At 49.1% G+C, this 25,796-nt stretch overlaps 2 protein-coding genes across 9 annotated transcripts; one reads left to right on the plus strand and one right to left on the minus strand.

The window, feature by feature from the left end:
• Positions 1-5,317: 5,317 nt before the first annotated feature.
• FCMR (Fc mu receptor) lies at positions 5,318-18,068 on the plus strand. Of its 2 annotated transcripts, XM_082613223.1 has the most exons (8): positions 5,318-5,445; positions 12,097-12,432; positions 13,177-13,308; positions 14,286-14,508; positions 14,659-14,795; positions 15,120-15,296; positions 15,555-15,613; positions 17,890-18,068. In XM_082613223.1, the coding sequence occupies exons 1-8, from the start codon at positions 5,409-5,411 to the stop codon at positions 18,064-18,066; spliced, it is 1,278 nt and encodes a 425-aa protein (XP_082469349.1). In that variant the 5' UTR covers positions 5,318-5,408; the 3' UTR covers positions 18,067-18,068. The 2 variants fall into 2 exon arrangements, with proteins under 2 accessions (XP_082469349.1, XP_082469350.1); XM_082613224.1 differs by lacking the exon at positions 15,555-15,613 and having other exon boundaries at positions 17,890-18,044.
• A 14-nt stretch (positions 18,069-18,082) lies between these two features.
• IL24 (interleukin 24) lies at positions 18,083-25,449 on the minus strand. 7 transcript variants are annotated; one of them, XM_082613226.1, is made up of 7 exons: positions 25,293-25,449; positions 23,764-23,965; positions 22,608-22,670; positions 21,569-21,727; positions 21,405-21,470; positions 21,036-21,110; positions 19,434-20,133 (listed from the first exon to the last, which is right to left on the minus strand). In XM_082613226.1, the coding sequence occupies exons 2-7, from the start codon at positions 23,932-23,934 to the stop codon at positions 20,050-20,052; spliced, it is 618 nt and encodes a 205-aa protein (XP_082469352.1). In that variant the 5' UTR covers positions 23,935-23,965; positions 25,293-25,449; the 3' UTR covers positions 19,434-20,049. The 7 variants fall into 7 exon arrangements, with proteins under 7 accessions (XP_082469354.1, XP_082469352.1, XP_082469353.1 ...); XM_082613227.1 differs by having other exon boundaries at positions 19,439-20,133; positions 21,036-21,107; positions 23,764-23,962; XM_082613225.1 differs by having other exon boundaries at positions 19,439-20,133; positions 23,764-23,962.
• Positions 25,450-25,796: the final 347 nt, after the last annotated feature.

Below are 25,796 nucleotides of genomic sequence, written 5' to 3' on the forward strand. Positions count from 1 at the left end.
CCAAGATTCTCTTCAATAAAAGAACACTTTGGGGTCTACACCAGTGGTCAAGATGCCAAAGCTCTGTAATGAAAGACTCTCTATGATGGAATAAACTGAAAACAGATATAAGCAGTACTCCTCTTAGGCATTAAAAAAAATCTCGGTACAGCATCCATGGAACACCTGACCTTAAATCTCACACCTCCCTGAGGTATACTCCAAGATCAAGAGGCTATTAATCAAAACTCAAGTAACCAAATGAATAGACTCCCTCCACAGACTAGAGGCTAGTTAGATGATGAGTTAGGTTTTAGAATAGTTGACCCAAAGCCTCTTGGGGGACAGTGATTAGGTAAAGGACCCCCTTGTCTCCTAAGGCCATTCCTAGGTTCTGCTAAACCTTGCCATATCCTATAAGCCCCCGTGCCACCCCTAGACTCTTCTTCAGGGTGTCAGTGTGTAGAGAGTTCTCTCTAGGAGAGAGTTCTTCCTGGCCGTCTAGCCCACCTGATGTGGGATAGAACCTATGCTTCTATCCGGGCCTTGAACATAATGCTTTCCATGCTATGTGCTTCCCCAGTCTGGATAGCAAAGCATTGCAGGAGAACCAAAACTACAAGGTATCTTAGAACCCATCACTATTTTACCCTCAGGAAGCTGCTCTCTGACCCATCAGAGTCATGCCTGGGGCAGAAGAATTAAGATACAGCTTCTGTGTTAATGCAACAACCTACAAGCCAGTCCTGAACTTAGGCAGTCTATCCCAGTCCCTAGAATCAAAGGCCAAGAAATGTCACTAAAGCTGCAATCTTGTATTATTCTTAACTGACATTGTCAATAGGTGATAGCAAGTTTAGTAATATGTCCTGCCCCAAATCCACCTGCTCCGCATGCAGCATGTTGGAGAGAAAAACCCTCCTATGAAGAAGGAAGCTGGTCTGTAGCCTAAATGGGATCTCTAATAAGTTAAAAAGTCACCAATTTGCGGGAGTATATTAATTTCCTAGGGCTACTCTAGGAAGTACCACAAACTGGGTGGTTTAAAATGACTGTAATTTATTTTTTCACCATTCAGGAGTTTAGAAGTCTGAAATCAAGGTGTCAGCAGGGTTGATTCCTTCTGGAGGCCCTGAGGGAGAATCTGTTCATGTCTCTCTCCTGGCTTCTTGTAGTTGCCAGCAATCCTTGGCTTGTAGACGCACCACTCCTGTCTTTGCCTTCATCATCGCATGGCCTTCTCCCTGTGTGTTGCCCTGTGTCTTCACGTGCTTTCTTATAAGGACACCAGTCATTGGATGGAGGACCCACTCTAATCCAGTTTGACCTCATTTTAATGAATTACATCTGCAAAGTTCCTGTTTTTAAACGAGGTCATGTTCTAAGGTTCCATGTGGACGTGAATTTTGGAGGGACACTATTCAGCCCAATATAGGGGAGTAACAATCAACTGTGAGGTTGATAATGATAAATCAAATAACAAGGATTAGTGTCCAGCAACCACGCAGAGAACTGTTTCAATATTTCTGATGGCAAGAAAATCTTCCTCAAGTTCTTGAATTATCTTGATTTTTTTCTTTTTAAAAATCCATTATGTAACAATGATTACACATTACTAAGACCCAACAGTGGTTGAGAATCTGTTTATAGCAGTTGATTTTGTTTGCAAAGCTAAATATGTATATATATATATATATATATATATATACATATATATATATATATATATATATATATATATGTATATATATATATATGTGTATATATATATATATATATATATATGTATATATACATATATATATACATATATATATATATATATATATATATATATATATATATATATATATATATATATATATATAGTTTCCCAAGACTCAGGACGGGTCATCTCTCCTAAGAACAGCAGAGAGCAGAGAGGACCTGACTATGATATGGTCTGTGAAGCTTGTCCCAAAGGCAGAGAAACAAGTAGGGTTCCCCATCCCCAAGCTTCTCTGAAATAACTCTACGATGGAGCCTGTACAATAAAAATTATGAAATCATCTCAGAAAGACTACATATCTAGACAAGGGCACACCGAGAGAAAAGATATAAAACTAAGATCAGCGGCCCCCAGCTGGACAGGAAGCTGAAGCAGGGAGGGAAGGAAGATAGTAGAGCTGTAAAATTCAAGGAGTTCTAGAAGCTTGTAAACCTCTCCTAAGGCTGATAAAGAAATGGGTGGCCAATCCACCCTCACTAGAGCCACAAGTCTTTGTTTAAGTGTATGAAGCTGAATATTCTAAAATCTAGGTCTTTGTGGACAAATCACATTAAAATTCACCCAAAATTTCCACATACTTGGGTTCTAACCTTAGAACACCAACAGGAACATGACCATATTCAGGAAAGAAATTTTACCCAAACTCCACCATTTCTTGTAGCAGAAAGTCACAAGTCTGTTTACCGTAAAGGTTAACCTTCCCAAAGGCCCATTACTGGGGAGCAGCTCCCTCTGGGGTGGGCAAGCCTGTGGTCGAAGTTCTCAGAAAGAGGGAACTGCAGGATGCCTGAGCCAGGTGCCTCTACCTGGGCGGGCTCCCCAGTGAGTCCAGGGGGCAGGGGACTCTCACGGTCTGTCTTTGGGGAGAGCAGTGCTGGGTCATAGTGAGGGCCACCTGAGGATCTCAGCCATCTGTCTGGAAAGGTCAGGAGATGGCTCTTCAGAGCCTGGCCAAGGGGAAGGTCAAAGCAGGGTGATGCGATAACCAAGCAGAGCCATAGGACAACATCCCCCTTGATGACAAGGGCTAGTCTCCTCTGCGCTCACACTATATTCCAGCCCTAGGTAATGCCTGCCTTCTGCAACCCTCACAAGAACTTTATGAGAAATGTTCTCACCCCATCTGTAACAGAGATAGGATAAGAAAACCTCAGCTATTATGGAGAGTAGATGAATTTACCTGAAGGACTTAGCACAGTTCCTGATCTATCTGGTATTATTTATTCCCTCCACCCGCCAGTCACTGGGCTCTGAATTTTTTCCATTGGGTTATCCCTTCTGGCCAAGCCTTGGCATGACATGAAGCCACAGAGTCCCCCGCCTGTCGGGGCGCTGCAGCTCCACAGAGCTTCTCCTGGGAATGGGAGCACCAGAGCCTTCCAGCAGCCCTGTTGGTCAGAAAGGAGAAATAGAGTGTAGATGGGCAAAAAAAGGTGAGGGAGAAGAGAGTGAGGATGGCTAACTTTTCCCACTTGGCAATTTAGCCAGGAGTCAGCCTTCCCCTGGGGCCACACCTCCAAGACCCGGGGGCAACATCTGAAGGTAGAGACTAGACGGCCCAGGTCTGAGAGCTTCAGTCCTTCAGACTCCAAACATTCGCTTCCTCCCTGGCCATCCTCAGATCCCTAATATTCGCTCTTAAGAGCCCAATGTGATGTTGTTAAGGGATTTATTTGGGCCACACATGATGTGAAATCTCTCCTACACGCTCTTATCCCACACATCCCTGCACTACCTGGCAGATGCAGCCACAGCCCAGCCAAACCCTCGTCTTCATAGACACATTCACACACACAGCACGTTCACACTCACAGCCACGCACCCACACACTCACAAGCACACACACACAACCACACATACATTCACACATCACACACACACATTATTATTCCACACACGCACTCACACACTAACATAACACATAACACACTCCAGCACCGCTCCTCCCACTGTCACACACTCACACATTCCAGTCACATACCACTCACGCTCACACATCACACACCTCACACTGTCATGCCCACAGTCACACACACACACACACACACACATTTCATTCATTCATTTATTCTGTCTCCCTCCAAGGCATCCCAGGCCTCGGGCCTGGCAATGCCAGAGCCCAGCTGTGCACCAGCTGCAGGGCTGGGAAGAGGACTGAGTATGAGGAAGGATGGAGGCTGACGGAAGACCCCCTAGAGTCACCCACTTGAACCAGAGCCCGGAGGCTGCTCTCGACACCTCGGTGGTGGGCCGGGGGGGGAAGAAATCACAGCCGCAGCTGCTCTGGGCTGCTGGGGACCCAGCACCCCGCCACCCACACTTCCTCTGCACCTGCTCGGAGCCTCACGCTCCACTTCCACTGCGGATGTTGTCTTTTGTGTTTTGGAGAGCATGTGACAGACCTGTGTTGTGGGGGCTGGTGGGGGGCTGGAGGGGCCTCCTGGAAAGGTATGGGGACAGCCAGAGTTCCCTGTGGGTACAGGAGGCTGCAGCGCCTGGAAGTGGGGGCCCTGGGAACCAACCTGTGGACAGCATCCAGGGATGAATGCTGAATCCTCCGATCAGTAGCATCCTCCACGCCTCTGCATGAGGGGCTCTAGAGACACCTGTATGACCATGGCTTCTGTGGGGCCTCAGGCACACTGTGGGAGGTAGGCAGGGCAGGCACCATCCCATTTTATCCGTGGGAGGACTGAGGCCCTCGCTAGAAAGTGCCAAGCCAGGAAGAGAATCCAGGGTTCTGACAGGAGCCCAAAGCTCCTTCCATGATGACTCTCAGCAGATTGCCTCAGTGTCCCAGCCACTGGCCCTCACCCTTGACCGTCAGTGTCCTGAAGGGTAGCTCTGCCAGACTGCTGTGACTCTAGGCAGAGTTGCTGTGTGACCTGTCACACCCTTTCTGGGCATTGCCCTTGTGGTCACTGGACTGTGCTTGGGCTGCTGTGAGAGGGCAGCACCTTAGAGAGATAGTCGGGGAAGATGAGGGGTGGCTGATCTGAGGGGGGATGAGCTGCTGCTAAGACACCAGGAATGATGTTCTGTGGGAGAGAATGCCAGTGATCATCTAGTCCCACCTTCATTTCCTAGATAGAGAAATGCAGGCTCAGAGAAAGGTAGTGAATTGCTCAAAATCCACAGTTAGTATTTCCACATAGTAGGTCCCCCAAAGCATTTGTCAAATGAGTTCAAGGGCTACAACCAGCACCTTCTGACTTCAAGCCCAAGCTTCTGTCCATACAGCTGTCCTCAGATGCAGAAAATTGGTAACGAGTCTCTTTTATCCTGAAGACAGGCATAAGAGGAATGACTCTGGCGCACATAAAGCATGGGAGGACCCTCCAAGGCAAAGAAATAGCAGAACTGGTAGTTTCTAATAGTCTTTAGAAGCTGCCTTGAGGCACTTTGAACCCTGGTGACCCATTCTCACTCAACACAACATGTTTTCTCAGTTCCTCACTTCCTCTTTGGTTTGCTGGTATTTTCTTTTTCATCTAAAACTAGTAGGCAAATAAGATAGGTTGTCATTTCCTCATTTTCAAGCCGTACTCCTTGTAGGGGCCAGAAATCTCTTTCAAGCATCAAACAGGGTTCCTGGGTGAGCAGTGGGTCTCTGTCCCCCTCTCCAGGGGCTCTTGGATGGGACCTTGCTCTGGAAGGAGCCATGGACCTCTGGCTTTGGGCACTTTACTTCCTGCCAGGTAAGTGCTGTGGGGAAACACACTGGATGTTCTATGAGGGCTGAATTGGCCACAGGTAGGGGAGTTGCTGTGCGTCTCCGGCTCTGAAGTTTCTGGATGGATTTAGTTGTAAACCGGTACCTAGGGCAGGACATGGATGGAGGCCCTCCCCACTCCCAGTTAGTGCGCCTCCCTCTACTCCAGACACACCTCCTGCTCACTCAGGAGTTGACTTGTAAGGGCTGAAGGCGTCATCTCTCCCAGACATATCGGCCTGTTAATATGGAATCTCAAAGCAAGTGCCTCCAAAGTTCTTTCTTCTTACTTCTACATTCTCTTTCTTTGGATCTCTTTAACTCCTGAATTTTCAAAGTTCCAATTTAAATGAAGTCTCCTTGACCCATTTGGTAGCCCTGATCCATTTCCTGAGCCCCAGATCTCAAGTTACAACTGTCTCCTTGGTACTCCCACTTCTATATCCCATCAAGATCAGAAATGCAACAGGCCTAACACCTAACCTCAAATTCCTCACTGGTCACCACCCAAATCAGCTACTCTCTCTGTCTTAACTATCTCTGATATCAGCTGTAAAATGCCAAAATAGCTTTTTACCACCTCTTCCCATTTATCCCAAACCAGACTTTGACCTAATCAATGGCCAATTCATGTAGTTTCTAGATTCACATTTACCAGGATGAGAAGCCATGGCGGCCCCTACTCCAACCTGACCAGCCTGTAGCTCCAGATCAACCTTCCTTCATCTTAACTGTGATCATAGAATCATCCTTTCCAACAACCTTCCATGGCTCCCACTGCCTACTGAACTGAACTCCTTAAATACAAACTCCTCCCTTGGCCTCCCCTTTTATACTCTGAGCTTATCATACTCCCCTGTACTTTCCTAACCTCCAGACAACCTCCTCTTTGAACATGTGCTAGACTTTCCTGCCACCATGCCCTTGCTCATGCCATTCCTGCTGCCGGGAATAGCCTTCCACTCACCTCCACCATTTATGGGTCCTTCAAATCCCATCTCAACCTCCACCTTCTCGTACATGTTCCAGAGGCCCTTCTTCTGAACCCCAATAGCTGACCCCGTTCTACCTTGTATTATAGCTCAAGGTGTGTTCACCTTATTTTATTGGTTCAATGGTAAGCTTCTTGGGGGTCAAAGTTGTTTCTTATTCATACTTGCTTTCTTTGTAATGGCTGGAGTTTGGAAGAAAGTCAAATCTTTGAATCAAATATTGGAAATCCCTAAAAACCCAAGGGAATGAAGTTTTAATGAAATAGACTCTGTGAGAGGTGGTAGGACATAGGGGATCACAGTGGATGGTTAACTAAACTTAGATCTGAGAGGGAAGAGGGATTGGGTAGACGTGGAAAATGTCTAGGAGTGAAGGGTACCTAAATTGTACCCCTGCAGTCTGTCCTGAGCAATACGACCCTTCTAGCCAGAGGGGTCCTTGCTCTGGGCCTGGTCCTTCTCCACTTGTGCCCATCTCCACAGGGTGAGGAGTTCAAGGTCCAAAAAGATGTGCCTACTCCAAGCCCACACCCACACCCCCTCTTCTAGACCTCAAATTCCCTGTCCAAATGTCTCTGGAACCACCTTCAATGACTGTGTGAGATTCTATCCTGGGTCTTCTATCTTAGGGTGACCCCTGGCCTATAAAAGGGTGGCTACAGGTGGTTGTTTGGGAAGGAGATGGATAGAGCTTGTACACGCAAGCTGGGTCATCCCCCATGTATATACCAGGACCATTGTGGAGTGGGCAGGAGCCAGGGATGAGAACAGAAAGGAGAGAAGCCAGAGGCTAGAGGCAGGAAACTTGGAGCCATTTTTCCCTGCATAGCCATATATTTGAGTGGACATCCAAGGAGTGTGTAAATTTTTCAGGATAGGGGGATACTTTATTCAACAGTTTTTTAGCCTGATCATTAACTTTAAAATATTTAGACGTATGATATTTGGGTCTTATTTGTATTCCTGCCCCAGGATCTGCAAATGTGGGGGTGGTCCTGGTCCCAGAGCCCAGTGCATGAGGCACAGACTATAGGCCACATCACCTGGGGCCCTAAGTGGAGTTCCGTAATAAAGCAAGGCAGTAGCATAGGGTATACACTTTCAAACTTTTTTTACCTTGACCCATAATAATACATACACTTGATGCTGTGACCCAGTACACATACGCATACCTAAAATTTATTCTTGATTCTTTAATATGGGGATGACTTTGGGGCTTCAGCACTTGGACGGATGTTGGTGCTCTTTTTGGAGATGGGAAGAGCTTGTGAAGGAACAGGCTTTGGAAGAGAAATCAAGAGGGTTTTGTTTGTTTGTTTTTGCCATTGTAAGTCTGGAAAATATCTTATATGTTTGAGTGAAGTGCAAGAGCAGGTGTCAAAAAGGCAAGTCTGGAGCCCAGAGGTAAAGACAAGACTGGAGATCCATATTATGGTGAGATCTATATAGAGCTGGTATTAAAAGCCATGGAAGTAAATGAGCTAGTGTGGGGGGAAGCAAGGAGGACAGAGGAGAGAACAGGCCCAGTGTCAGGCCCAGTGCTGATAGAGAAGGGGAAGGAAGGAAGGAAGGAGGAGGAGAACTAAAGTGAACAGATAAGGAGAGATAAGTCAGGAGATTGCAAAGGAACAGCCACTGAGAGTGTAATGTCGGGGAAGCCAGGAGAGGAAAGCATTTCAAGGCAGGAAGGCTCAATTCCACCAAATGCTGCCAGGAGAGCAAAAAAAAAAAAAAAAAAAAAAAAATAGATAAAGAAGTGACCATCCAACATGACAACAAGGAAAGTTTTGGTGACCTTGACTGGAGCAGTTTCAGTGGAATACTGGAGCCATAATTCTGACAGATGTAGGTGGAAGAGGAATCGGGAGATGGAGGAGTGGATTCAGTGATTTTGAGAAAGTGAACAGAAGAGGGGTGGCAGCTGAAGGGGAGGGGAGAAGTCAACCAAGGGTTTTTCCAGTATGGGCCATATCAGGACGTGTGTGTAAGCATGGCAATGCTGGAGGAGAAGAACCAGTGAGACAGACAGAGAAAGGGGGTGATCGCAGAAGACATGCTCTGAAGAAGGTGATGGGATGGATTCAGGATAAAGGTGAAAGGACTGGCTTTTGAGTGGAGGGGGACACTCCATCCACAGCGACAGGACCAAGGGCAGACAGTGGGCGAGACACACACAGATTACTGTGGGCAGAAGTGGGAAGGAGCATAGGATGCTTCCCATCCTTTTAAAAAAAATCCACGCTCCATTGGATAAACATAAAACACTCAGGTCAGCTCCCTTCTTCCAGAGATTCTGCTGTGACTTGAGTTGATAGGGTCTCATCGCTTTTCCCACCTAGAAAATCACTGCTCCACGTAATCCGAAGTCTATTCCCAGAGCACTGCCACCAGCCAAGGCCTTGGGGGCCTTTACCTTATTTTACATTATGAAAAAAAGATTTTTTCCATGTTCCAAATTGGATATTTATATCCAATTATATGTTTAGAGTGACTTTTTAAGCTACATATATCCCTTTCCCCTACTATCACCACTGAAAATCAAATCACCAACTTAGAGATTAATGACACTTAGTTAGCATCCTCTCTAAAATGTCAATATTAAACAGCTTGGTTCCTTTAGATACCTTCTCCCACTCCTTTCTTTTTTCCCCTGAATCATTTGGAAATGTAGTTAAAGGGTCCAAAATTGCAAAAATTCAAGGGCACCTGGGATGTTTATCTAAGAATGCAGATCCATAGGCCCCATCCTAAGCAGATATAATCACATTGCTTAAGGGCAGGACCAGGTTATCTGTATCCTAGCAAGTTCCCCCACAGGAGTCTTAGGCACACTGTGCATAAGTTCTAAACCTGGAGGTTATATCTATCTATTTTTCTATTTGGGAAGTCTGCTTTTGGTTAGAAGCTACTGTGAACTCCAAGGAGAGTGGGATCTGGTCATTTTCATCTCACCCATTAGTGCCTCCTTGGGACCAGAGTTCAGTGTACTCAGCAGCTTTCCTTGTGCTTCATCCATCCAAAATTTGCACAATAAGGATGTCTTAGTCAGCTCCAGCTGCTATAACAAAATACCATAGACTGCGTAGCTTAAATAACAGATATTTATTTCTCACAGTTCAGGAAACTAGAAGTCCTAGATCAAGGTGCTGGCAGATATGATTCTCCGTGGGGGCCCTCTTCCTGGTTTGCAGCCATCTCCCTGTGTGCTCACATGGTCTCTTCTTGTGTACATGGAGAGAACAAGGACACTAATCCCATTATGAGGGCTGCATCCTCATGACCTCATCTAACCCTACTTACCTTCCAAAGGCCCCACCTCGTAATACCATCACTTTGGGGGTTGGAGTTTCAACACATGAATTTTGGGGAGATACAAACATACAGTCCATTACAGAGGATCTGGGCAAGCCAGGGGGTTACCAGCAGCTCATCGCTGAGCAGAGAGAGGCCACTGGAGGCATCTGCACAGGTGATGACCCCTCTCTCCTCTGTCTTGCGCCTGCCCATTTTACAGCATCTCACCCTTGAGAAAGCAGCAGGCATGCCCTTTTCTGGCTGGGTTTGTCCAAAAATGTTTTCATGCTCATTCTCAGGTGCTGGGCTTTACACACAGGTATGGTCCTTCTGGACATACAGGGGATTCGCCTATCCCCTTGGTTGGGTGTTTGTCCTTTGATGGCACGTTCCAGTCACAGGGCTACCTCACACGTCTGTTTCCAGGGGATTTAAAGCAGTGTTGGGCTATTCATGAAGGGTTTCCATGTCAGATCATACATGTCTGGTGGGCCCCTCTTCTCCCCACCACACTGACCAGCTACACTTTCAGATCTTAACATACTCCTGTAAATGTCCCCAGCTAGCCCCTCTCTAGCCTCCTCTACCCCTATTTCATGTTCCCATGGTTGTTTCTGTTGTTGTCCACGTTCTTCCCTCTCCCCAGAACATCCTCCTCGACCCTCTCTGCTCATCTAGGAGGCTCCAGCCCCACTTCTTTCCTTGACTCCTTGGAGCTATTCTTTTTTTTTTTTTTAAAGAGAGAATCTTTTTTTTTTTTTAATTTATTTTTGGCTGCGTTGGGTCTTCGTTGCTGTGCGTGGGTTTTCTCTAGTGCGGTGAGTTGGGAGTTATTCTTTCTTGCAGTGCACGGGCTTCTCACTGTGGTGGCTTCTGTTGTTGTGGAGCATGCGTTCTAGGTGCACGGGCTTCAGTAGTTGTGGCACACAGGCTCAGTAGTTGTGGCGCACGGGCTTAGTTGCTTGCAGCATGTGGGATCCTCCCTGATCAGGGCTCGAACCGGTGTCCCCTGCATTGGCAGGCGGATTCTTAACCACTGTGCCACCAGGGAAGTCCTAGAGCTATTCTTAACGTTTGCTCTATGGATGAATTTCAGGAAGTTTGTGAACATCCCTCCCCGCCTCCTGAACATGCCATGTTCTCTCTCCTGTCCCAGCCATTTTGGGGGTGGTTCTCACTGTCTAGAAGGGTCTCTCCTCCACCCTAGCCCACAGCCCCCTCCCCACACACACACTTCATCCTCTGAATTGTCTTCCCAGAAATATACAGACACTTATTGGGACCCGCTTAGCTGACAATTAATCATACTTGGACTTTCTTCTCCAGCTTAGACCTGCCTTCTCTCAGCCAAAGCATAAGCTTTTTGATGTCAGGGACTCAGAAACCACACCTTTTATTCCACCCTGCTCCACACCACCCCCAATGCACATACAATGTGCACACACACTCAAATATACCCTTGTTTCCTTCTGTGTTCCCTTCCTCAGTGAAGACAACCATCATTCTCTGAGTTGCCCTCCACACCCAGTCCTTCAAGTCACAACTTACACATCATGTCTTCCAGAAAGACTTCCTCAAATGATATCATCCTCTGCAGCAGCCTGGATCAGGCGCCCCTGCTTGCTGCTTCCAAGGAGCCCTGTGTATCCACGCCATGGGAGTTATTACACTCTGCTGTCATGTAGTGGCCGTCCATTTGTATTATTCAATAAATGATTCATTCTGTGAGGGAGGGATGCCAGCTACCTTATCACATGAAAGGCATTCACAGATAGTTGTTGAATTATTGAATAAAAAAACTGGAGGTGAATGGTTGTTTTGGTTGTTTGGATGGATCTGAGCAAAACAAAACTAGACAAAAAACCTGTTGGAGCAAATTGTACCATGCCTCCCGACACCACCCTGAAGTCACTCAGGGATCATGTGCTGCTTGGAGGGATCACTGTGGCACATTCTCTCCCCCTGGAGTGGGGTAGTGGCTTTGACTGTATTTTCAGGGGTTTGATGTCTGGGTCCATATGGGTTCAGGTTTGGTAACGAGGCTGAGGATTACATTAAGGCTTGGGCTGGGGAGAGACTCAGCCTTGGGCATAGGGCTAGGGATGGACATAGAGCTGGACCAAGGATATAAATAGGGTTGGGGGTGGGAAGAGGCTGAGGATGCAGCCAGGGCTGGAGACCATGAGAGGGCTGAGGCTCAGGGCTGGCTGAGGCTTGGGCTGCTAATGCGGATGGAGTTGGAAGTAGGGATGAGTGTGAGGCTGGGCTGGGGCCTGGGTTGGAAACAGGGCTGGAGTTGGGGATGTGGCTGGGGAAGGGGCTTCCTCTACATTAACTGCCTCTCCCTGCAGTAGCTGGAGCCCTGAGGGTCCTTCCAGAAGTAAATGTGGAGGGAATGCTGGGAGGATCCGTTGTCATCGAGTGCCCGCTTCCTGAAATTAATGTGAGGATATATCTGTGCCGGATAACTGTTGCGTCTGGAGGATGCGCCACCGTGGTGTCCAGCAGGAACTTCGTCAAGAAGGAATTCAAGAATCGAGTCACCCTGGAGCTGTGTCCAGACAGGAATCTGTTCCTGGTGGAGATGACAGAGCTGGTCGAGAGTGACAGCGGGGTCTATGCCTGTGGGGCGGGCATGGACACAGACCGGGGCAAGACCCAGCAGGTCAACCTGTCTGTTCACAGTGGTAGGTGCCCCACACGATGGAGGCTCTGGCCACCCAGAAAACGTTTCCACTTAGGAAGGCTGGGACAATGGGACTGCAGCAGTCCCCACACTCTTACACTATTCCCATATTAGCAAGTCCAGTAGGAATTGGGATCTGTAGAGTTGAAACCTCGTAGAGTCAATGAACTTCATGGTCCACCAAATTTTCTATCCAAACTGTATGAAAGGGACAGGATAGGTGCTCTCCTTGTGTGGTGTTTTACTCATCCTACCCAGGGCACGAGGCGAGTGTGGGGTGAGATTGAGGAGGGGCTCTGAGACTGAAGGAAATTGGAAGCAAACGGACATAATTATTACCATAATTGTCCCATGAGAAATATCAGGGATAAATATAAAGGAAAGACAATCATTTTTCACAGTTGATGGCCAAATTTGTTACTTCACGATCTGATCCTTTATTTCTCCCGAATCCTTCCTTTTTTTTTTTTTTCTCCACTGACTTCCTCAGACATACACAGCACTAATTCAACAACCTAGATTCCCAATGGTCTCCGATGGTTTTGCAGGGAATGCCGACAGGGTTAGGGTGAAAGAGGATTTCTGTCAGGGAAGCCCCTAGCCTGGTTATTTTTCTGCTCCCTGCCCTCATCCCCTCACTGCCATCTGCCCTAGCTGAGTCAGCCTCAGCTCATACCAGCAGTCCCTTCCCCAGGCCTCAGTCTCGTCCTAGAGACCACCAATGGACTCCTCTTGCCTCCGGTAGATTACGGGCCTTTCTGGGAAGAAGAGCCAATGCCGGAGCCTCCAGCATGGTTTAACAGATTCCTCCAAATGCGTATGCCTCTTTGGTTCCAGATGCCTGAACATGCCAGTCCTTTGGAATTCATATCCAAAGGTCAGTTCCCCAAAGGTAGGGTAGGGGAGGTGGGGGAGATTCTATGGCATTGTGAAAATGGAGGAGGGCGTATATGTTCAGCTCATAGGATGGTTGGCAGAGCAGAGCTGCGTCTCAGATGTGTATTTCCCTGCCTTAAGAGGGGGTACCTCCCTGAGATCTGCGTTCCAAGTCTTTCAAGCCCATCCTTCAGCCCGTACACTTGGCACTAGTTGCAGAAATTACCCATCACCACCAGGTGGCACCACATGTAATGAAGTTTGTGCTCCATTCACAAAATCTAGCTCTTTTATGAATGACTGCGGGAAACCAAGACTGGGCAGACGTTTCCCAGCCAGAGGTCCTCCGGCTTCCTGCTCCCCATAGGGCTGTCTTTCATTTGCTGGCATACTGATTTAACAGCTCTATTTTACAATAAAAAGATCAATCATGATTATACTAATGATACTTTTACATTTCTATACCATTTTCCTGTCTTAAATGCATATTGACATGCAATAGTTACATCACATCCTCACATCTGCCCTGTGAGGTAGATACATTAATTGAATATTGTTGCACTAAAAGACAGCTGGCCATTGAGAGAGGGATCGTGTAACTGAGCTCATTGTATACTCAAGGTTGTGACTGACAGGTGTGGGATGGGGGAGAATAGACAAGCACATAGATACAACACAAGGCAGAGTGGGAATTGAACTACAAACAAGGTTTTGTCCATGCTTAGAGGAGGGCAAGCTCTTCTGCCTGGGAAGTCAGGGAAGACTTCCTGTAGGAAATGGAGTCTGAAGCAAATATAGATAGAACGTACTAGATGCAGATGGCATGCTCAGGAGGCATTTCAGGTGATGAGGACTGTGAGGACAAAGGTGGTCTAGGTAAAAGGGAAGCATGTGTTCAGGAAAGAAATGGTTGGCCCAAGGCTGCTGGAGACTAGAGTGTGTGTGTGGAAGGTCACTTCTTCCTGCTGTCTTCTGTAGTAACCACACCAGCTCAAAGGACCGAGGCCCCTCCAGCACACCATGCCTCCCCCACCACCTCAATCACCCACCGCCCTCGAGTTAACAGGGCATCTTCAGTAGCAACTGCCCAGCCCACCACCCTCCTGCCATCTGCCACAGCCTCAAAAACCTCAGCACGGGAGGAACTGCTCAGGCTCCAGACTGCCAGCTACAACCGCCAAACCAGGCTTCACAGGCAGAGGTAAGAGGCCTGCACCATCCAGGGCGAGAATTCTGTTAACAAAGGGACAAACTTGTGAGCTACCTCCAAAAAAGTTGGCCACTTGCGTGCTGCCTTAACCCCCTCCCTTCCTGACCTCTCCCTTCTCTCTCCTCCTCCTTCCCTCCTCAGAGCACTCAACCACGGCCCAGGCCTGGTGTCTGGGATGGAAGATCAAGGCTTCTACATCCTGACCCCCACCATCCTGGGTCTCATCCTGCTGGCACTTCTGGGGCTGGTGGCGAAGAGGGTCATTCAAAGGAGGAAAGGTGAGGGGGTCAGGCTCCGTTTCGGAGAGCCGAGCTTCCCAAAGATCCCAGCGCATTCAGATCCCTCTGACCTCCCGGGGACACTCAGGAGCTCTAGATGAGCAGCCTGGGGTGTGGCGAACGTGGTACGGGGCTCAATGGTCTGGAAATGGGGGCGGGGAGGAGCGCGGCCTGGGCCCTTTGGTCTTCAGTAAGCACCCACATGTCAGACATTGCCAAACACCAGGGAAACAGACAGCCTTTAGTTTTCTAAGACTGGGAGGGGGTGCCCATGGGCCTCTGACACCCTCTTCCTCTCTCCTTCCCTGTGGCTTTACCGAGAAGCTCTCTCCAGACGGGTCCGCCGACTGGCCGTGAGGATGAGCGCCCTGGAGGCCTCACAGCGGCCCCTGTCACAGCGGCCACGCGTGTCACAGCGGCCACGCGTGTCGCAGCGGCCACGCACCCAGAACAACGTCTACAGCGCCTGCCCTCGGCGCCCTCGGGGGGTGGACGCTGCTGGTGAGCAGGCGGGCAGGTGGGGGAGAGCGGGACAGGTCGGGGGGAGAGGGAGGCGGGTTGGGGGAGTGCGGGTCGGGTCGGGCGTGCGAGCTGGAGCAACAGACACTGCGCGGCGCGGAGGGTGAGCCAGAAGAACCCGCCTCCAGAACAGCCGCATGCAGCGCGGCCGGCTCCTCCTCCCCAGGCTTTCCTGCAGAGCTGCGGGTGGGGCTGGACCCTCGGCCCCGCCCTCATGTCGGCCCTCCCGGTTCCCATTAGGTGAAGGGGCGGTACCTCTCCCAGGCCCCGGAGCATCGGCGCCCCCAGCCCCGCCGCAGGTAAGCTCCGCCCCGCCCCTGATTGGCAGCTGCGGCCCTAATGGGCGGCCCCAGACCTGGTCTTGCACCCGAGCGCAGTCGGTGGAGCTTCGGTTTAGCTGGAGGGTGCGGGCTTTCGCAGTGGCTCCCCGGGCCCTGAGACTGGGAACTAGTATCAGTTTCCTCCTTTGATGGTGTCAGTAGACGACTACGCAACAATTGTGGTAGACTTAGTTACACGGCTTTTAGCCAAGCATTTCTCATGGGTCAATGGGAGCTTAGTAGAGGATGATAGATGGTACCTCTACAAATACGTGAAGGGCTTTCGTGTGGAAAAGATTCGATTTCTAGGAGATCTTAGGGGGTGGAAGTTACCCAGTTTCACCTTAATATGAGGAAGTACTTTCTAGTAAGCCCTCGAAGATGAGAGGAGGTTGTTTACCCATCACTGAAGGCAGTTAAGCCTGGCCTAGAGACGTAGATAAGATTCAACACTTTGGATGAAGAAGATTCCTCTTGAAATCTAGGTTTGGACATAGGGAACTCATCTTTCTATTTTTTTTTTCTTCTCATCTTTCTATTGATAGCCATTTGGCAGATGTGTGAAAAACCTTTAAACTATTCACTCGTGTTTGTTTTCCCAAATTTCCCATTTTATTCTCTAAAGCAGCCTACCATAGCGGAAACATTATTACTTCAGGAACCAGTAAAAACTAAGTGTGGCGAGTGTCCCTGATTTAATCAGGGGGTAGGCTAAGCTAATGCAGCAAACCCTAAACCACAACCCACGACATGGAAGCCTATTTTCCTCTCAAGCAAAGGCAGGGAGCCAGGAGGAGGTAGCCTGAGCCATGGGGTCTTCCAGGAACTCAAATGCCTTCTGCCTGTTGCTGCACCATCCCCTGGAGTCTTGCCGCGTCCATCCGTCTGTGGTCAATGCTCAGTCACCAGCACCATGTCTGCATCCCAGAGCATGGGAGGAAGAAAGAGAAAGTTGCATTTTTAAGACCATGACCCTGAAATTTCACACATCACTTCTACCTGCATCCCACTGGGCACAGTTTAGTCACGTGGTCACACCTGCCTTCAAGGGAGGCTGAATAATGTATCCCTGGCTCAGTAACCGTGCCTTGCTAAAAAGAGGAGAGTGATGCCTGGCAACAAGCAACAGCTCTGCCCCCATCATGCCCAGCTTCTCAAGCTTGCCCTTACTCAGCCCTGCTGGAGAAGGTTCACAGTAGCTTAGGTAGGTCCAGCGGTGCCCATATATTCTACACTTACCTCAGCCCTTTTCTCTGGAACTGCTCTGTGACCACACATACCCTCACCTGGGCCAGTACCTTGCTCAAATTTTACCCTTCCTCCCTGCTTGAAACTCACATTCCCACTATCAGGGATAAAAATCTTGATGGAGCAAGTTCACAACAAGGTGCCTATGATTAATGACTGAGTATTTTAAGCCTTCACGGGGAGTGACTTTTTAAAATTTTTTAAGCCAAATAAATCTCAGATGATGAACTGTAACAGGCAGTGGGAGATATAGATAGATACATAGATAGATAGATAGATATTTTTTTTCTTTTTTTTTTTTGCTGTACGCGGGCCTCTCACCACTGTGACCTCTCCCGTTGTGGAGCACAGGCTCCGGACGTGCAGGCTCAGCGGCCATGGCTCTCGGGCCCAGCCGCCCCGCGGCATGTGGGATCTTCCCGGACCGGGGCACGAACCCGTGTCCCCTGCATCGGCAGGCGGACTCTCAACCTCTGCGCCACCAGGGAAGCCCTGAACTTTCTGGGGAAGTGGAGTTCCACATGGCCTGCCACCTTCCTCTGCTTCACCAGCCGGCTCCTTCCTGGAATGCACTGTCATGTCACGTCACAAGCTCTCCATGGACTAAAAACCCTATGGAGGTGCAGAGGATGACTCATCCTATTTCTGATAACTCCCTGAGAAGATACATATTTATTCCACAAGTCACACCATCTAATCCCAGAGGGGAAACTCCTCCAGCAGCTGGTTCTCCTTCAGACCCGTGCTTAGTCACAGGATTTTATGAGCCCCGTTTAAGGCATTTCCTGTCACGTTAGATCTAAGTGTTTTCCAGTTATTTGGGGTTGAGACGCCACTCTGAAAATCCCCAGGGCTGAGCCACCTGATGGAGCTCAACCACCTCTGTGTTTTGCCTTCTAGAAGACAGCAACCACATACATGCTTCCCCCCCACCCCGCCCCATTGCCTGCTGTCGATGCTACAATCACCTTACCCAGATCCAGTGATGCTTCTCTGGTTGTTCCCAGGTGTTGGAAACTCCCTGTCTCCATGCCCCATCTGTAAAGATCAGCTGTGAATATGTGAGCTTCTACCACCAGCCTGCTGCCAAGATGGAGGACATGGATTCCGATGACTACGTCAATATTCCCTGCCTGACTCAGCTCTCCAGCTGTCCCCCTGGGCCCAGACCTTGGTGCCAATGAGTCTTGTCTGTATGCTGGTTTCCAACACCCGCTCCATCTGTTTTCAGAACCCTCATTACTCCCACGTCCCACCTCGAGTCTCATCCCTGTCTATTTGCCCTGAGCACTGCTCAGTCCCCACTCCCCCAGCTCTTCCTGGACACTTTTGCAGCCCCCTGTGGTTTTCAGGTGGGCTCCAGGAATGCAGAGTATTTATCCTGATGCCACTTGCTTCCTTTCCAAGTCATGCAACAGGCTATGGGATTTGCAGAGTGTCTTTGATCACACGGTCTTTGCTGTCCTGGCTCTAGACCACATGGCCTTGGACTGGAGCCTAGGCATAGCTGTTGCTTTGAAAGCCCTTCTCGGTCTTGGGTTTCTCACCAGTAGAAGGTGCCTGAACTTCTTTGTGAGGACATGCTTCAGCCCTGAGCTAGGAAGGGACCTTGTTATGAAACACCCCTTACAACCTCTTTGCCCTGATCTTAGGGCCGGCATTTACTAGTGATCTTCTATTTGTCTGGAGTCCTATGGTGAGGGCAATTTATTTTGATGTGATGAAGGGTTGTAAATTTTCAGAACCATGCTTGTTAGTGCTAGTGATATATGTGGATACCCTCTTTACTCTCAGGCTTCCTCCCTTGATGCACCTAAGTACCCTGACTCCAGCATTCCCCCTCTTTCAGAAATAGAATAGTTTTTGTCATCTATTTATCCTTCTTCCATGCACTGAAATGTGTGCACTTATCTTAGCCTTGGTCGATTTGAGCTATCCAAAGCCATTACATCTCTCTGATTTTCAGAAATGCACCTCCTCTCTTTGCCAGTCCAGGTGGCTTATAGCCAGGTTGGGGAGAGAAAAGATATGGGATTCCTGGAAGGCCAGTTGTTCTGCAAGGGTACTCACGTCATGGAAGAAGAGACATCCCACCTCCTACATATATTCATCCTCTTGAGTGTTCTGAACAAGGGCGCAGTTAGGCAGACATATATCTTTGGATTGCAATCAACTACAAAGTCCAGTCAGAGCTTGAGACTGGAGAATGTCCCATCTTGCTTTTAGGAAGAAGGCCTTTCCCAGACACACAACTCAGCTTCTCTGGGCACTGGTCCAGTGATAGAAAGGAAAGGTTCCCGAGGTGCCTGCTTTTTATGAGCAGGGAATGTCATCACAGATGGGATAACACATAACCCTAACCCTAACCTAACCCTAACCTAACCCTAAATTATATTCGCACCACCATCATACCTGTCATCCAGGTATGATGACACCATCCACGAGGTCGCTTGACACTGGCACCCCCCCAAGTGTCAGATAAGGGAAGAGTGAGAGGGATAAGAAAGAGGGCACCCAAGGGGCAGGGATGGTGGGAGTGAGGAGGGGAGTGTGGGCAAGAAATGCAGTGTTTGGGGAGAGTCTGCTTTGTTCTGGGCACCCCCCTGCATTATATCTTTTATCATTTATATTTCAAACCAGTGCCCTCACCCTCATCCCAGTGCTCTGTAGATGACCCCTGCAGGTGTCATGACAATGTGATTTCCATGCCCTAAAGTTCAACTTCACATCCCAACATCCCTCATTGTTCCTCAACAATTCAAAGACAGGTTTAAAAAAAATCCAATTAAGCATTTACTGAGCACCCATCCTCTACCCCACGTGGTGGCAAGGATCGTGGAGGATCAGAGAGAAGCATGGGGCACTGTCCTTGCTGCCTTCACAGAACTTTCATTCTGACAAATAAATATGGCATCGGTTAAAACACTGATAGGAATTAAATAGCGTTATAATAAATATAGGAATCTGCTTTGTAGGTTATTCACAGCACCCAAGGGAATCTTCCACGACTGTTGTTGGGGTCACTTAAAGAATGAAGTCTTTGAGGATAAGCCTGGGCCAAGGATGGGGCCCATGGTCAAGGATGTGAAGCACCCAGAGAACATCAGGGGGAGGGACGCTTGTTTGAAATGACACAGAGAACGAGGAGGACATCCTGGCCTAGGCCTTCAGAGCTGGTAGAAGTTCTCCATCCAGGTCAAGAGAATGTCCACTTCTCCAAAGGCTTTGGTCACAGCTGCTTCTCTGTCCAACTAAAGGGAAAGGAGAGTTGAAGATCTGTCATGTTAGCCACAAGAATAGGTTTCCTTCCGACACCTGAACCCGGTCTGACTCCAAATCATGGGCTGAGTCCCCTTTGGGATGGCCTCTGACAAAGTCACCTACCCATCAATTATTCCCCGTCTATGAGTGTTGTCTGCCTCGGAGGTGAGGACAGATGGCTTGGTGAGTGGCAACGGATAAGGAGCAAGGGAAAAGCGTCTGGAGTCCCTGACACTAAGAATCAGAATCCCAGTGCAGGGTGGATTCTGTCCATCCCCTGAGCCCACTGTGCAGATGAGGAAACTGAGGCCTGGGTGGCCCCTTTCCCTTGTATATTATTGCTCTTCACCATTTATTTATAAACGGGGGTATCTGTTCCTTCAAAAAATGATCAAAATTGTACTTGTTTTGTGGGGGGAGCTGGGTATGAAATTGGGATTTTCTTTGTTGTCTTAATTTAGGACAAGGCAACATAATTCCCATAATTCTTTTTCACAGACTAGACCCTTTGAACATCATGGAAAATACGCAATGTGTGTTGTGCTCGGGGGTTCTCCCTTCCTTCCCCCTCACTTCTGACTCCAATCGCCCACCTCAAGTACCCATAAAACTCTCACTTGGGAATGTCCTTGGTAGTGAAATCATCTTGCAGGGAAATATAATAGCACTTTAACTTGAAAACTGGCAGAGAAATAGGCTGCCATTTGTGGTATTTATGCAGAGGATATGGCAGTTGATGCAGCTACAGCTGTGCTAAGTCAGGTGGCTTTGGGGCCAGCCACGGGGAGTCAGCTGCCCTGGATTCTGCACTCGGTCCCTAAGGAACAATCGTGTGACACTTCAGACTAGTCTGCCTCCAGCTGGGCAGCTCTCAGTTCCTGGCTTTGATTACCTGTTTAAATGCTCTCTGGAACAGCAGAAACCGCCTGCGTGCACTCTCACTGATGGAAAACATCTCCTTTTCCTGCTGGATAACAGACAAAAAGTGTGCCAAGTGTCGGGTAGGAGCAGAGACAAGCCGCCTCCCACTCCTTCCTAATGACGCCAGAGGGGTGCCCAAGGCCTAAGAAGACAGCTCCAAATCCCGCGTCCCCAAGGTAGCCAATGCTGAACTCCCACCATGCAGCAGGGACTGTGTCCTTTAATTCTCACAGTAGTCTTGCCACGTAGGGGTGATTATCAGCATTTTATAGATAAGAAAACCAAAGCTCAGAGAGGTTGACCACCTTGCAAATGGACACCCAGTTGGTTAGAAGCAGACCTTGATTTGAGCCCAGAACTGCCGGTGCCCAGAGCCTGTGCTCTTTTCCATGACACCTGCAGCTCCCTGTCGTGGAATAAAAGCCAGGACCAAATAAGGGAAGACGAGTCTTCTGAAAACATAGCATTTCCTGTGGGCCTCAGTCCCAGCTTTGTTCTACTCACACTGGGTTGCAGTTTGGACACGATGACAATAAAGTTGTTGGCCAGAGTAGAGAATGACTTCAGGATCCTGAATTCAACTGCCTTATCGTGGTAGTTTTTGAAGACAGTGTTCAAGTAGAACTTCAGCAGGGCATGGATGACGTAGCAGCTTTCAGCCTCCTGGGGAGGGGCGGGGTCATTGCGGAGCCAAGGCCTCTGCCCACCCCAGCCCTGGATGAACCACTCACGTGCCATGCAAGGCAAGATAAGCACAGCAGAGGCAGCGATCCTCTAGGAGATGCTGATAAATGTTAGATCTTAAGGAGCCTTCAGGCCCCTTTGTTTGACAGGAGGAACCGCAGACCCAGAAAGGAGGGACTCATCCAGGGTCCCACGGCCGGTCAGTGGCAGACACAGCCAAGCCCCCAGGATTCCTGACTCCCATCTGGTTAGTATTCTTTCTTCTATACCACATGGCCTCTCTAATAGCTCTGGGCGGTGATGGACCTTGAAAAGCACCAGATCTTGATTGGTTGAGAGTTGGCAGGGAAAAGGCTTGGAAGGAGAAGAAATGAGGAGAAAAGAAAACTAGTATCCTTGAGCACAGGGAATGCACACTGGCCCTCTGAAGTGCCACAGAGGGAAGCTCAGCATCTCTCAGGGATCAGGGCTCAGTCGTCTGTGCTCACTGCCTAGATGGGTGATGAGGAACAGGTGAGAAAAAAGTGGGGGCATGGAAGTGGCCTAAGCACATGCTCACTGGGCTGCCAAAAGCGAAAGAGAAATCTAGATTGTTGGCAACTCTGGCTAAATGGAGACAGAGGTTTACAAGCCTCAATCCCCGCCCCTCTCCTCATGCCACATGTTCACATACCCCAGATACTGAGATGACAACCCCAGATATTACTTCTCTGGCTCACTACCAAGCCCTGTCCTGTGCAGGCTCAGCCCAGGGCAGAAGTGTAGTCTTCTGTCAGCCTCCCCTAGACAACCCCTCAGCGTCACCCATAGAAGACCAGCCACCCAGAGGAGGCACCATCCTTCCCCAGCATCTGATTACCGAGACATTCTGCAGAACCTCCTTCCGCAGCAGCTGGATGCTCGTGATATTATCCTGAGCTTGCTTTGGGAAGAGAAAGAACAGATGTCTCCAGGTTGGGGGTCAGCATAGAAACCAACCTTGCAAATACACGCTGCTTCCCCAGACCCCTAAATCTATCCAGTCTGTGAGATCTCAGAGGCCAGAGGGAGGACCCAGGAAAGGCCATGCTGAGCTGGCCTCTGGGGTTGGGGTACAAGGTTCCAAGGCCAGAAAATCACCAATCTTGGCCCCCAGGGGCAGATGGAATCCCAGGAGCTCTTAGAGCTTTATGAGGGACCTGTTTGATCCTTTTGGCCACTTGAGGCAGGAAGAAATAAGCCCATGTGGTTTAAGAACAACGAGGAATGGGATGTTACCCCCATATTCTGGGGCGGGGCGGGGGGCTACCCCTTGGAGCTTCCCCTGCAGCCCACCACTCATCCCAGTTCTTGAATGTTGAGCCAAAGAATGCTTGAGAGGAAGGAATTTTAGAGCTCCTTTGTCCCACCTCCTCATTGTACAAATAAGGAAACTGATGGGGGTGAATGTAGGGGTTGCTGTACGGGTTGGTTTCAAGGTCAAGATCATACGTAGGTGACCTGTCTCCAGTGCAGCACCCTCCCCTCTTCCCTAGCTGCCTCATCAAGCTCCTTCTTTCTGCCTTGCATCTGGATTGTCCTTTAAGGAGTACATGTCACAAGCTCTATTAACCATTCTTTCCCAACTCAGCATTAAACATTTTTCGACCTTTACTCAAGGCCTAAGCAGGTGGGAACAGAATAGTAGGAGCTGGCAAAGCAGTAGATGAAAACTCTGGTGGGTCTCGAAGGATTTCCCATGACTTCCCATTGGTGGAGTCTCATGTAACCCTGAGACATAGATGAAGCTCAAATGAATCGGGCTCCCTTCTTTATTCCTCATGGGCTGTGTTTCTTTTCCTACAGACTGGCCACATCTTCCTGAGCCTCAGTTTCCCCAAGTGCAAGAGGAAATGTAGACTTGTGATACCTCTGACTTCACTAAGTTCCTGGATAGGAAAATGATGATCAAGCTGCAAAAGGCTCCATAATCATAAAATGTTATCCTCTACCCAGAATCACCCCCATGGCTGGCTTCAGAACAGCGTTTCACTCACCACAATGTCCTTCATGGCCTGGAAGGCTTCCCACAGTTCCTGAAGAAGTACCCCTTCTACTTGGCAGGGCCCAAATTGGAATTCTTGGCCCTGGACCCCTGGCCCCTGGCTCCAGAAAAGCAGGATCAGACTCAGGCAGGGAAGGGCAACCATGTGCACAGGAGAGTCCATCTGCAGCAGAGGAAGGACCAGGACGATCCTGCTGGAAGAAAGGGAGGCATCCCTCTGAGGCAGGCCCTCTGTCTCAGGAGGGGTACATCCCAGAGTAATGCTCCTTGGCTGTGCCTCGGCCAGCCTCGGGGACACACAGATGGGAAACCTGAAACTAGAGTGGGTTCCCGGTGTTAGAATAATTCAAACATGTGGCCTTGCTGAGGTGCCCTGGGGTGGGGCAAGGTTCTCTCTGACCCTCGGTCTCATACCCATTGATCTGACTTTCCCACTATCTGCCCCCCCATCCATGTCACACACACACACCCTGCATCTCCTTCCTTCTCTGTTACAGTCAACTGTAGCCAACAACCTGCTAGTCAGAATTTGACCAAAAAGAGTGAAGAAATGAGGAGTGCCATTTCTTCACTCTTTGATAATATGCCAAAGAACTCATATAGGGAGCCCAAAATCAGCAGGATAGAGAGCTTAACTAGGCATTTGCCTGTCTGAGTTCTGCCCTTAAGTCACCAGACACACGTGGACAGGTCTTTCTCCTCTCCCCCAGGAGAAGGCCACCTCCGTCTCATGAGGAGCCGTGGGTTTAATCCTGACCCACAGGGAGGGACTAGCTGATTGATAGGTTATGGTCACACACTCACTAGGCCACCTCAACTAACGGACTGGCTTGTGACTCTAAGAATTAAATTTTCAGGTAACTGAACAAGAGGAGGAGTCAGATTTCCGGATGAATCACCTTTAAAACCTTCCACTGAAAGACGCTGTGAAGAGCCCCAAGCCAGAGGAAGGGAACCCCATTGTCTGTCTATCATAATTGTATGCAGAGATTCCTTCTCCCTGACTTCTTTGTCCTTTGCTTTTCTTCCTTCCTTCTTTCCTCAGAGCTCAGTCCCTCCCTCCCTTTCTTACTCCTGGCCCTGGTCTCACACCTGAGGATGCTCAGTCTTCCACCCCTAGACTGGGAAGGAAGCAGAGAGAAGGCCTGTCTCTGGAGTGCCTGCCAACACATGGGCCAGAGAAGCGGGCCCAGGGCCAGCACCCATTGTCCTGTCATGCAGCTCTGTGCTTCAGCCTCTCACTCAGAGTCTTTCCGTTCCCTTCTTTCAAACTCCACAGGATCTGCAGCCTGTCTTGCAAATTCATCTCTAGGCCTCATAATCCTCCTGGCCTTCCTCTCCTCCAGCCTAAAGTCTTCTTGGTGTTAAACTCGAGGAAGCAGCTCAGCTTCACGGTACATCTCACCCTTACCTAAACACTGGAAAAGTTGACTTCTGCCATCCCCCAGCTCCGCTTCCCAGTAGGTCAGCGGTCAGTGTAAGGCTTCAAAGCCAAGTACTCAAGACTCTCCCATCACTCACCTCAGGTCCTAGAAGTGATGCTTGAGGGTTTGCTGTTTAGAGGTGGCTGGTTCCTGTTGGAGAGGAAGAGGGTTGGGCAGGCACCCCTACCATTCACAGATCAGGGTGCAACTGTGAATGGAAGGCTCCTCTTCCAGCTATGGAAGCTGCTTCAAAAGTAAAGGTGCGCAGGCAAGCCAGGCTTTGTGGAGGTTCCTATATACGGGGGCTGTGGGGGATGGGTGGAGGAAGAAGAGGGAGGTGGAGAAAGGGAAATTGGTCATGCTTTTCTAGAGAATTGCTTCACTGCCTAGTCACCCTTCACTCTGAGACAATGGGGCAATGGAGAAAGCAGCCTTTGAGGTGAGGTGAGACCTGGGTCTGAGTTCTAGCTCTGCCACTGTTGGTGTGCCAAGGGCAGGTTGTCTAGCTACCTCAAGCTTCAGTTTCTGCATCCATAAAATTAAAACAAGCAAACAAACAAAAACCCATCCTGCCACCCTCAGAGGGCAGGCGTAAGGAGTA

The sequence above is a fragment of the Mesoplodon mirus genome (assembly GCF_964341445.2).
Source record: "Mesoplodon mirus genome assembly, chromosome: 3".
Classification (NCBI taxonomy): domain Eukaryota; kingdom Metazoa; phylum Chordata; class Mammalia; order Artiodactyla; family Ziphiidae; genus Mesoplodon; species Mesoplodon mirus.

What these genes read in the sequence shown, in the direction of transcription:
- FCMR (XM_082613223.1), top strand. Translation starts at nt 5,409, where the DNA reads ATGGACCTCTGGCTTTGGGCACTTTACTTCCTGCCAG. An exon ending in ACCAGGCTTCACAGGCAGAG is followed by an intron (nt 14,509 to 14,658) that starts GTAAGAGGCCTG and finishes TTCCCTCCTCAG; the next exon opens with AGCACTCAACCACGGCCCAG. An exon ending in CGCCCCCAGCCCCGCCGCAG is followed by an intron (nt 15,614 to 17,889) that starts GTAAGCTCCGCC and finishes GGTTGTTCCCAG; the next exon opens with GTGTTGGAAACTCCCTGTCT.
- IL24 (XM_082613226.1), bottom strand. Translation starts at nt 23,934, where the DNA reads ATGGACTCTCCTGTGCACATGGTTGCCCTTCCCTGCCTGAGTCTGATC. An exon ending in AGTTCTGGGCTCAAATCAAG is followed by an intron (nt 21,111 to 21,404) that starts GTCTGCTTCTAA and finishes TCTGTTATCCAG; the next exon opens with CAGGAAAAGGAGATGTTTTC. An exon ending in TCCAGAGAGCATTTAAACAG is followed by an intron (nt 20,134 to 21,035) that starts GTAATCAAAGCC and finishes CTTTCCCTTTAG; the next exon opens with TTGGACAGAGAAGCAGCTGT.